Here is an 11443-nt window from a genome sequence, read left to right on the forward strand (position 1 = left end):
TTGACCACCACCCCCAAAGGAAAAAGATGGGTGGTGTTGGCCAGCACTCCCTCCTAAGAAGGGCTGAATAATCCATCTGCCATCCAGATCTGGAATATCGAGAAGTGTGCTGCTTACCAGGAGCTCGAATTCAGGATATGACTGGGAGTCTTACAAAACTGACCAAACCTTCGGATCACTACCCCTTCCTGCTTCTTCATGCAGGAACTAATGTTACGATCAAGAATGACCTTGAATGGGTTACTGTGGATTGCGTACTGCTGGGAAGAAGGATCAAAGAATTTGATGTGCAAGTGGTGTTCTCGTCTATCCTCCCTTTCAAAGGGAAGGGTCTGGGTAGGGATTGAGGAAGTAAATGTGTGGTTATGCAGGTGGTTTCGGAGAAAGGGCTGTAGTTTCTTCAACCGTGGGACTCTATTCTGGCCACAATGATTGTTAGGAAGAGATGGGATCCACCTAACCTAGGGTATGTCTACACTACCACCCTAATTCGAACTAGGTGGTTAATGTAGGCAACCGGAGTTGCAAATGAAGCCCGGGATTTGAATTTCCCGGGCTTCATTTGCATGTTGCCGGGCATCGCCATTTTTAAATGTCCGCTAGTTCGGACTCCGTGCCCGCGGCTACACGCGGCACAAACTAGCTAGTTTGGACTAGGCTTCCTAATCCGAACTAGCTGTACGCCTCCAACCTAAGATAAAGATTGGAACGAGGCGTACAGCTAGTTCGGATTAGGAAGCCTAGTCCGAACTAGATAGTTCATGCTGCGTGTAGCCGCGGGCACGGAGTCCGAACTAGCGGACATTTAAAAATGGCGACGCCTGGCAACATGCAAATGAAGCCCGGGAAATTCAAATTCCGGGCTTCATTTGCAACTCTGGTTGCCTACATTAACCACCCTAGTTCAAACTAGGGTGGCTAGTGTAGACATACCCCAAGAAAGGAAGGAGCATCTTTGAGAGCAGGTTTGCAAACCAAGGGTATGTCTACACTACAGCGCTAATTCGAACTAACGCGTCTAGAACTAAAAACTAGTTCGAATTAGCGTTTTGCTAGTTCGAACTAGCGCGTCCACACTGATTGGACGCAGGGGGGCATTTAAGGGCAGCTGAAACAGGTTCTGGCAGGGCACCAGGTCAGTAGTTGCTTTGTGTGGCTGCTGTCTGAGGCTATCTGAGGCTCGAGCTTAAAGGGACCCCCCTGGACAGCCGGTTCTCAGCTTTTCCTGCTTGCTTGCCAACCTCGCCGAGGGACAGCAAAGCGTCGGTCTCTGTGCCCGTCTGTGTCGGTGCTTCCCTTCGGGGGCGGGCCGCCGCAGGTGGCAACATGGAGCCACAGCTCGCCCTGCACCTTCTGGTGCACGTTCTGGACTTGCTGCTGCAAGCCTGCTAGCAATGACTCGAGGATGCCTGGCACCACCTGGTGAACGTCAGCCCCCTGCCTCTCCGCCTGGCCGCGCTGTGGGCTGTGGAGGAGCCGCGGCGGCGCCCCGGCACCGGCGTGCCCCGCCGCATCTGGCGTCTGGACACCAGCACCGACTGGTGGGACCGCATCGTCCTGGAGCGCTGGGAGGACCGACAGTGGACCCAGAACTTCAGGATGAGGAGGGACACCTTCCTGGAGCTCTGCGAGTGGCTCGCCCCTGCCCTGCGCAGAAGGGACACTCGCATGAGGCCCACCATCCCCCTCCAGAAGCGGGTGGCCATCGCCCTCTGGAAGCTCTCCACGCCGGACAGCTACCGATCCGTCGGGAACCAGTTCGGCGAGGGGAGATCCACCGTCGGAGCGGTGCTCATGCAGGTATGGTGCTCGTCGGCCACTGAGCCGGGGGGGAGGGGGGCTGCGAGGAGGGGATGGGCCGCCCCAGGGACAAAGAGGGGGCGGAAGGAGGTGAAAGCGCCCCACACCGGAGGGGTCGGGCTGTCCCAGCCGTACTACACGCCGCCGGGGGGGTTGCTTCTGGGAGTGGGGCGCGGGGCACTGCCAGGGCACGAACGCTCCCAGCCACCCCGGCGCCCCACTGATTGGCGCTTTGCTGTGTCTCTCTCCGCAGGTGGTCAAAGCCATCAACCAGGTGCTGCTCCGCAGGGTGGTCCGCCTCGCCGACCCGGACGCCGTCATCCGGGGCTTCGGCACCCTCGGCTTCCCCAACTGCGAGGGGGTCATCGACGAGACGCACATCCCCATCCGTGCCCCGGAACACCAGGCGTCCCGGTACATCAACAGAAAGGGGTACTTCTCCGTGATCCTGCAGGCTGTGTGTGACCACCGGGGACAGTTCACGGACATTAATGTGGGCTGGTCTGGCAAAGCACATGACGCCCGGGTGTGCCGCAACTCCTCCGTGTGCCAGCGGCTGCAGGATGGGACCTTCTTCCCCAACCGCCACATCAGGGTTGGGGATGTGGACATGCCCGTGTGCCTGGTGGGGGATGCCGCCTACCCACTGCAGCCGTGGCTCATGAAGCCCTACACGGGGCACCTCAACCCCTCCCGCCAGGCCTTCAATGCCAGGCTGACCAGGGCCCGCATTGTGGGGGAGGGGGCCTTCGGGCGACTGAAAGCCTGCTTTCGATGCCTCCTCACCCGTCTGGACCTGGCCGAGCACAACATCCCTCCTGTGGTGGCAGCATGTTGTGTGCTCCACAATCTGTGTGAGCAAAAGGGGGAGGCTTTCCTGCCAGCCTGGATGGCTGAGGCTGACTGTATGGCTGGACACTACGGTCAGCCCCGCACCACCGCCATCCGGGAAGCCCAGCGGGGGGCCGTCCGGAACCGGGAAGCCCTGCGGGAGAGCTTCCTGGTGGAGGAGGAGGAGGACTGACCTCTCCCTGCATGCCCCACTGGGGCCTTCTTCCACCCTACCCCCTTCCCCTTTCCCCTCCCTACCTACTGTCAAATAAAGACACCTGTTATTCAAACAAAAACGTCTTTTTATTTTACATAACTGGGGTGGGGGGAGGGAGGAAGGAGGGTGGGAGAGGGAAACCTGGGACGAGGGAGCTGGCAGGGGAGGGGAGGGAAGGGAGGAAGGGAAAGGAAAGCTCAGGGGTGGGAGTCCGGCTGCCTCTCCCGTCTCGCCACACTGCGGGTCCAGGGGCGTCAGTGGGAAATGGTTGTGGAGGGGAGGGTAGGAGGGACAGGGGGTGTGGAGGAAGCAGGAGCGGAAGCAGGAGTAGCAGGGGGAGCAGGGGGAGGAGGAAATGGGAAGCGGTCCAGCAGGCTCTGGAGGTGGCCTCGCAGGGCACGACCCTGCTCCTCCAGGGCCTCCAGACTCCTCCGGCGCAGCCTGAGGTCCTCCTGGACACAGTGGTCCTGGAGACGGAGCTGTCGATCCAGGAACCGGAGGTGCTGCCTCTGGTACTCCTCCTGGTTCCTGGCTGTCCTGCTTGCCCGGGCGCGGGCGGCTGCTGCAGGCGGGGTGGTGTGCCCTGCAGGCCCGTGCACCCTGCAGGCCCAGGTGCTGCAGCTGTGGTGCAAGAAGACCAGCGGTCAATTACCCCAGGGGCCCAGGTGTGTGAAACCCAGCTCCCCTGTGCAAGGCCAGGGCCCCTGCAGGATCCCCAGCTGCTGCTCCGTGGTGGGCAAGGCCCAGGCGCACGGTCCCGGGGCTCCCTCTCGCCCCAGCCCCCCGTACACATAAGGGGAACACGAGGGTACTCACAGGTGGACGCCTCCCCGGCCTCAGATGACGCAGGCGAGCGGGTCTGTGGCATGCCTCAGGGGTCCCGGGTCCCGGGCAGGCTGGCGGCAGGCTCCTGGCTCTCAGAGCCCTCTTCCTCCTCCTCTGTGTCCAGGAGCGGTCCCTCTGCCCTGGGGTCAATCACGTCCCGGGGGGCAGGGACGGCATGAGGCCCCAGGATGCGGTCCAGGGCATAGAAGTGGGGGCAGGCCTCCGGGTCGGCCCCTGGCAGGCAGGCCCGGGAGTAGGACTGCCGCAAGTCCTTAATTTTCCAGCGCACCTGCTCCTGGCTGCGCTGGTGGCCCCTGGCGGCCAGGCTGGCAGCCATGCGTCCATAGACGGCCGCGTTCCGGTGGCTAGTGCGGAGATCGTGCACATTGGAGGCTTCCCCCCAAATCTCAATGAGGTCCATGATCTCCGCACTTGACCAGGCGGGCGCCCGCCTTTTGCGCCCCTGGGCAGGCTCCTGGGAGCCACCAGGCTGGTCCTGGGGAGCAGTGGAGGGCTGGGAGCCCTTGGATGGCTGGCTCATTCTGTGGCAGGTGCAGGCTGTGCAGGCACGGGTGCTTGCAGCCTTGCAACTGGCACAAAGTGTGTAGCCAGCCCGTGGCCCTTTAAGGGCTCCGGGGCCGGGAGGAGGGCATAGAGTTTCCCTGGTGTTGGCCAGAGTGGCCACCAGGGAAACCTGGGAAGCCTTAGCCTCCCACTAGTTCGAATTAAGGGTCTACACATCCCTTAATTCGAACTAGCTAGTTCGAACTAGGCTTAATCCTCGTAGAATGAGGTTTACCTAGTTCGAACTAAGCGCTCCGTTAGTTCGAATTAAGTTCGAACTAATGGAGCGCTAGTGTAGCGCCTAGGAAAGTTAGTTCGAACTAACGAACGTTAGTTCGAACTAACTTTGTAGTGTAGACATACCCCTAGTGAGGAGGGCTTTAAACTAAGTTCATTGGAGGGCGCTGACCAAAGCCCTGAGGTGAGTGGGAAAGTCGGATATCGGGAAGAAATACGAAGAGGAATGAGCAACAAAGGAGTACCCCGCGTTAGAGAGGGTCCAGTGGAGGGTGACCAAAATGATTAGGGGTCTGGAGCACATTTGGGTTTGTTTAGTCTGCAGAAGAGAAGAGTGAGGGGGGATTTGAGAGCAGCCTTCAACTTTCTGAAGGGAGGTTCCAAAGAGGATGGAGAGAGGCTGTTCTCAGTAGTTACAGATGGCAGAACAAGGAGCAATGATCTCAAGTTGTGGTGGGAGAGGTCCAGGTTGGATATTAGGGAAAGCTATTTCACTAGGAGGGTGGTGAAGCACTGGGATGGGTTCCCTAGGGAAGTAGTGGAGTCTCCATCCCTAGAGGTGTTTAAGTCTCATCTTGACAAAGCCCTGGACGGGTTGATTTAGTTGGGATTGGTCCTGCCTAGGGCAGGGGACTGGACTCAATGTCCTTCTGAGGTCTCTTCCAGCTACATGATTCTATGATTCCATGTTCCTCTGGGTACGTCTACACTACAGCGCTAGTTCGAACTAACTTAGTTCGAATTAGTTAATTCGAACTAAGCTAGTTCGAACTAGCGCATCTAGAACTAAAAACTAGTTCGAACTAGCGTTTTGCTAGTTCGAACTAGCGCGTCCACACTGATTGGACGCAGGGGGGCATTTAAGGGCAGCTGAAACCGGTTCTGGCAGGGCATCAGGTCAGCAGTTGCTTTGTGTGGCTGCTGTCTGAGGCTATCTGAGGCTCGTGCTTAAAGGGACCCCCCCTGGACAGCCGGTTCTCAGCTTTTCCTGCTTGCTTGCCAACCTCGCCGAGGGACAGCAAAGCGTCGGTCTCTGTGCCCGTCTGTGTCGGTGCTTCCCTTCGGGGGGGACCGCCGCAGGTGGCAACATGGAGCCACGGCTCGCCCTGCACCTTCTGGTGCACGTTCTGGACTTGCTGCTGCAAGCCTGCCAGCAATGGCTCGAGGCTGCCTGGCACCACCTGGGGAACGTCAGCCCCCTGCCTCTCCGCCTGGCCGCCCTGGGGGCCGTGGAGGAGCCGCGGCGGCGCCCCGGCACCGGCGTGCCCCGCCGCATCTGGCGTCTGGACACCAGCAGCGACTGGTGGGACCGCATCGTCCTGGAGCGCTGGGACGACCGACAGTGGACCCAGAACTTTAGGATGAGGAGGGACACCTTCCTGGAGCTCTGCGAGTGGCTCGCCCCTGCCCTGCAAAGAAGGGACACTCGCATGAGGCCCGCCATCCCCCTCCAGAAGCGGGTGGCCATCGCCCTCTGGAAGCTCTCCACGCCGGACAGCTACCGATCCGTCGGGAACCAGTTCGGCGTGGGGAGATCCACTGTCGGAGCAGTGCTCATGCAGGTACGGCGCTCGTCGGCCACCGAGCCGGGGGGCAGGGGGGCTGCGAGGAGGGGATGGGCCGCCCCAGGGACAGGGGGGGGCGGGAGGAGGCGAAAGCGCCCCGCACCGGAGGGGTCGGGCTGTCCCGGCCGTACTACACGCCGCCAGGGGGGTTGCTTCCGGGAGTGGGGCGCGGGGCACTGCCAGGGCACGCACGCTCCCAGCCACCCGGGCGCCCCACTGATTGACGCTTTGCTGTGTCTCTCTCCGCAGGTGGTCAAGGCCATCAACCGGGTGCTGCTCCGCAGGGTGGTCCGCCTCGCCAACCCGGATGCCGTCATCCGGGGATTCGGCGCCCTCGGCTTCCCCAACTGCGGGGGGGCCATCGACGGGACGCACATCCCCATCCGTGCCCCGGAACACCAGGCGTCCCGGTACGTGAACCGCAAGGGGTACTTCTCCGTCATCCTGCAGGCCGTATGTGACCACCGGGGACAGTTGACGGACATAAATGTGGGCTGGTCCGGCAAAGCACACGACGCCCGGGTGTACCGGAACTCCTCCGTGTGCCAGCGGCTGCAGGACGGGACCTTCTTCCCCGACCGCCACATCAGGGTCGGGGACGTGGACATGCCCGTCTGCCTGGTGGGGGATGCCGCCTACCCACTGCAGCCCTGGCTCATGAAGCCCTACACGGGACACCTCAATCCCTCCCGCCAGGCCTTCAATAACAGGCTGAGCAGGGCCCGCATCGTGGTGGAGGGGGCCTTCGGGCGACTGAAAGCCCGCTTTCGATGCCTCCTCACCCGTCTGGACCTGGCCGAGCACAACATCCCTCCCGTGGTGGCGGCATGTTGTGTGCTCCACAATTTGTGTGAGCGGAAGGGGGAGGCTTTCTTGCCAGCCTGGATGGCTGAGGCTGACCGCATGGCTGGACACTACGGTCAGCCCCGCACCGCCGCCGTCCGGGAAGCCCAGCGGGGGGCCATCCGGATCCGGGAAGCCCTGCGGGAGAGCTTCCAGGTGGAGGAGGAGGAGGACTGACCTCTCCCTGCATGCCCCACCGGGGCCTTCTTCCACCCTACCCCCCCCTTCCCCTTTCCCCTCCCTACCTACTGTCAAATAAAGACACCTGTTTTTCCAACAAAAACGTCTGTTTATTTCACAGAACTGGGGTGGGGGAGGGAGGAATGAAGGTGGGAGAAGGGAGGGGGAAACCTGGGACGAGGGAGCTGGAAGGGGAGGGGAGGGAAGGGAGGAAGGGAAAGGAAAGCTCAGGGGTGGGAGTCTGGGTGCCTCTCCCGTCTCGCCACACTGCGGGTCCGGGGGCGTCGGTGGGGAATGGTTGTGGAGGGGGGGGCAGAGAGGACAGGGGGTGTGGAGGAAGCAGGAGCGGAAGCAGGAGGAGCAGGAGGAGCAGGGGGAGCAAGAGGGGGAGCAAGAGGGGGAGCAGGGGGAGCAAGAGGGGGAGCAGGGGGAGCAAGAGGGGGAGCAAGAGGGGGAGCAGGGGGAGCAAGAGGGGGAGCAGGGGGAGGAGGAAATGGAAAGCGGTCCAGCAGGCTCTGGAGGTGGCCTCGCAGGGCACGGCCCTGCTCCTCCAGGGCCTCCAGACTCCTCTGGCGCAGCCTGAGGTCCTCCTGGACCCAGTGGTCCTGGAGACGGAGCTGTCGGTCCAGGAACCGGAGATGCCGCCTCTGGTAGTCCTCCTGGTTCCTGGCTGTCCTGCTTGCCCGGGCGCGGGCGGCTGCTGCAGGCGGGGTGGTGCGCCCTGCAGTCCCCGGTGCTGCAGCTGTGGTGCAAGAAGACCAGCGGTCAATTACCCCAGGGGCCCAGGTGTGTGAAACCCAGCTCCCCTCTGCAAGGCCAGGGCCCCTGCAGGATCCCCAGCTGCTGCTCCGTAGTGGGCAAGGCCCAGGCGCACGGTCCCGGGGCTCCCTCTCGCCCCAGCCCCCCGTACACATAAGGGGAACACGAGGGTACTCACAGGTGGACGCCTCCCCGGCCTCTGATGATGCAGGCGAGCGGCTCTGTGGGGTGCCTCGGGGGTCCCGGGTCCTGGGAAGGCTGGCAGCAGGCTCCTGGCTCTCAGAGCCCTCTTCCTCCTCCTCGGTGTCCAGGAGCGGTCCCTCTGCCCCGGGGTCAATCACGTCCCGGGGGGCAGGGACGGCATGAGGCCCCAGGATGCGGTCCAGGGCATGGAAGTGGGGGCAGGCCTCCGGGTCAGCCCCTGGCAGGCAGGCCCGGGAGTAGGACTGCCGCAAGTCTTTAATCTTGCAGCGCACCTGCTCCCGGCTGCGCTGGTGGCCCCTGGCGGCCAGGCTGGCAGCCATGCGTCCATAGACGGCCGCGTTCCGGTGGCTAGTGCGGAGATCGTGGACATTTGAGGCTTCCCCCCAAACCTCGATGAGGTCCACGATCTCCGCACTTGACCAGGCGGGCGCCCGCCTTTTGCGCCCCCGGGCAGGCTCCCGGGAGCCGCCAGGCTGGTCGTGGGGAGCAGTGGAGGGCTGGGAGCCCTCGGATGGCTGGCTCATAGTGTGGCAGGTGCAGGCTGTGCAGGCACGGGTGCTGGCAGCCTTGCAACTGGCACAAAGTGAGTAGCCAGCCCGTGGCCCTTTAAGGGCTCCGGGGCCGGGAGGGGGGCAATAGAGTTTCCCTGGTGTTGGCCAGAGTGGCCACCAGGGAAACCTGGGAAGCCTTAGCCTCCCACTAGTTCGAACTAAAGGGCTACACAGCCCTTAGTTCGAACTAGCTAGTTCGAACTAGGCGTTAGTCCTCGTAAAATGAGGTTTACCTAGTTCGAACTAAGCGCTCCGTTAGTTCGAATTAAGTTCGAACTAACGGAGCGCTAGTGTAGCGCATAGGAAAGTTAGTTCGAACTAACGTCCGTTAGTTCGAACTAACTTTCTAGTGTAGACATACCCTCAGATAGAGATTCCACAACATCTCTAGGCAACTTATTCCACTCAGCGTCCAGATGTTACCGGTTTAATGTGACAAAGGGTGGGGAATTTGTTGTTGCAGAGAACTGCCCAGAACCGTAGCTGTGGCATCTGGTGCCCTGGTGACCCTGTCCCTGCTCAGAGGACACAGCCGATTCCAGCCAGGTGACAGACAATGGGATGCAGAGGGGAGACTCTGGCAACTGGCCCATCTGGTCCCAGCAAGGGGGGAACATTGGGTGGAGGAGAGGAGGTGGAGAAGACAGGGGCCCAGGTTATCCTGCTACCTGGAGAAAAGACACTAGACTAGGGAGGAGCTATTGATGGGGATATTGGACGCTCTGCTGGGAGACTGGGAGACTGCCAAGGAGTTCGAAAGTTTGTGCACAGAGTAAAGAAATGCTTCCTTTTCTTTGTTTTAAACTCGCTTCCTATTCATTTCTTTTGGTGACACCTAGTTCTTATATTGTGGGAACAAGTAAATAACTTTTCCTTATTCACTTTCTCCAGGGCACTCATGATTTTATAGACCTCTATCCTATCCCCCCTTAGGATTCTCTATTCCAGGCTGAAAAGTTCTAGTCTCTTTAATCTCTCCTCATATGGGACCCGTTCCAAACTGCTAATCATTTTTGTTGCCCTTCTCTGAACCTTTTCCAATGCCAATAGATCTTTTTTGAGATGAGGCGACCACATCTGTATGCAGTATTCAAGAAGTGGGCATAACATGGTTTTATATGAGGGCAATAAGCTATTTTAATTCTTATTCTCTATCCCTTTTTAAATCATCCTAACATTCTATTTGCCTTTTTGACTGCTCCTGCACACTGAGTGGACATCTTCAGAGAACTGTCCACAATGCCTCCAAGAACTCTCTCTTCCGTAGTTGTAGCCAAATTCGGCCCCATCGTATTGGATGTATCATTGGGATCATGTTTTCCCATGTGCATTACTTTACATTTATCAACATTACATTTCATTTACTATTTTGCTGCCCAATCACTCAGTTTGGTGCGATCTTTTTGAAGCTCTTCACAGTCTGCTTTGGTCTTAACTATCTTGAGCAGTGTGGTATCATCTGAAAAATTTAGCACCTCACTTTTTACCCCTTTCTCTAGATCATTTATAAATACGTTGAATAGGATCGGTTCAGGGACAGACCTTGGGGGACCCCACTAGTTACCTCTCTCCATTTGGAAAACTTTCTATTTATTCCTACTCTTTGTTTCCTGTCTTTTAGCCAGTTACCAATCCATGAAAAGACCTTCCCTCTTATCCCATGACAACTTACTTTACTTAAGAGTCTTTGGTGAGGGACCTTGTCAAAGGCTTTCTGGAACTATATCCACTGGATTGCCCTTCTCCATATGCTTGTTGACCCTCTCAAAGAACTCTAGTAGATTAGTAAGGAAGGATTTCCATTTACAGAAACCATGTTGACTTTCCCCCAACAAATTATGTTCATCCATGTGTCTGACAATTTTATTCTTTACTGTAGTTTCAACTAATTTACCTGGTACTTATAGTAAGTTCAGTGTCAGTAACATGGAGTCAGCAGGCCTAAATAGAGGCCTGTAACATGGAAGCAGCAATAGGTCTGAAATCTAGTGAGCAAGACTTTGGTTCAGGAACACAGGAGCCAAAAAAGAGGCCCTACTGATAACTGTATAATTGTATAAGTAAGGTGAAGCATGGAAGGACACAGGGAAGCACCAAGTATAGACTGTAAGCCAAAGGGGAGTAACGGAACATCTTGGCTACGACTAGACTGGCATGATTTTCCAGAAATGCTTTTAACAGAAAAGTTTTCTGTTAAAAGCATTTTAGGAACAGAGCATCTAGATTGGCATGGACACTTTTCTGCAAAAGCACTTTTTGTGGAAAAGCGTCCGTGGCCAATCTAGACGCGCTTTTCCACAAAAAAGCACCGATCGCCACTTTTGCGATTGGGGCTTTTTTGTGGAAAACAAATCTGAGCTGTCTACACTGGCTCTTTTGCGCAAAAGGGACTTTAGCCCAAACGGGAGCAGCATAGTATTTCTGCAAAAAGCACTGATTTCTTACAGTAGGAAGTCTGTGCTTTTGCAGAAATTCAAGCGACCAGTGTAGACAGCTGGCAAGTTTTTCCAGAAAAGCAGCTGATTTTCCGGAAAAACTGTCCAGTCTAGACACAGCCCTTAAGGAATGTCCTGGTACAAGGACTCCCTAGGAGTTTTGCACATACCAACCTAGGTTCAGGACCAGGTCGGAACTGACAGGATGATGAATAGCAGCTAAGCCCCCCCTTGCACAAGGTAAGTAAAGCAGTGATGTAAGTTGTTTGGACCTGTCTATAAAAGGACACTGCAAAGGCTGCTCTCCGCCCGACCTTGGGAGGGAGGGGGAGGCGGGACGCACTAGGTGCCTGAATGGCAGGTGTCATTGCCTAAGACCTACAGAATGCACAGGGGCTTACCTCTGACTAACTGCAGTTAATTATCTGTTAT

At 58.0% G+C, this 11443-nt stretch overlaps 1 protein-coding gene across 1 annotated transcript; it reads right to left on the minus strand.

The window, feature by feature from the left end:
- Window positions 1-113: 113 nt before the first annotated feature.
- Window positions 114-8809, minus strand: LOC149525484 (uncharacterized). Its single transcript, XM_089776032.1, has 3 exons — window positions 8000-8809; window positions 7620-7804; window positions 114-260 (listed from the first exon to the last, which is right to left on the minus strand). The coding sequence occupies exons 1-3, from the start codon at window positions 8547-8549 to the stop codon at window positions 114-116; spliced, it is 882 nt and encodes a 293-aa protein (XP_089632158.1). The 5' UTR covers window positions 8550-8809.
- Window positions 8810-11443: the final 2634 nt, after the last annotated feature.

This window comes from Pelodiscus sinensis, chromosome 2 (genome assembly GCF_052426305.1).
Source record: "Pelodiscus sinensis isolate ZL-2025 chromosome 2, ASM5242630v1, whole genome shotgun sequence".
Lineage (NCBI taxonomy): Eukaryota > Metazoa > Chordata > Testudines > Trionychidae > Pelodiscus > Pelodiscus sinensis.

What these genes read in the sequence shown, in the direction of transcription:
- LOC149525484 (XM_089776032.1), bottom strand. Translation starts at nt 8,549, where the DNA reads ATGAGCCAGCCATCCGAGGGCTCCCAGCCCTCCACTGCTCCCCACGAC. An exon ending in GGCCGGGGAGGCGTCCACCT is followed by an intron (nt 7,805 to 7,999) that starts GTGAGTACCCTC and finishes CTTGCACCACAG; the next exon opens with CTGCAGCACCGGGGACTGCA. An exon ending in TGCGCCAGAGGAGTCTGGAG is followed by an intron (nt 261 to 7,619) that starts GCCCTGGAGGAG and finishes CCTTCTTCCCAG; the next exon opens with CAGTACGCAATCCACAGTAA.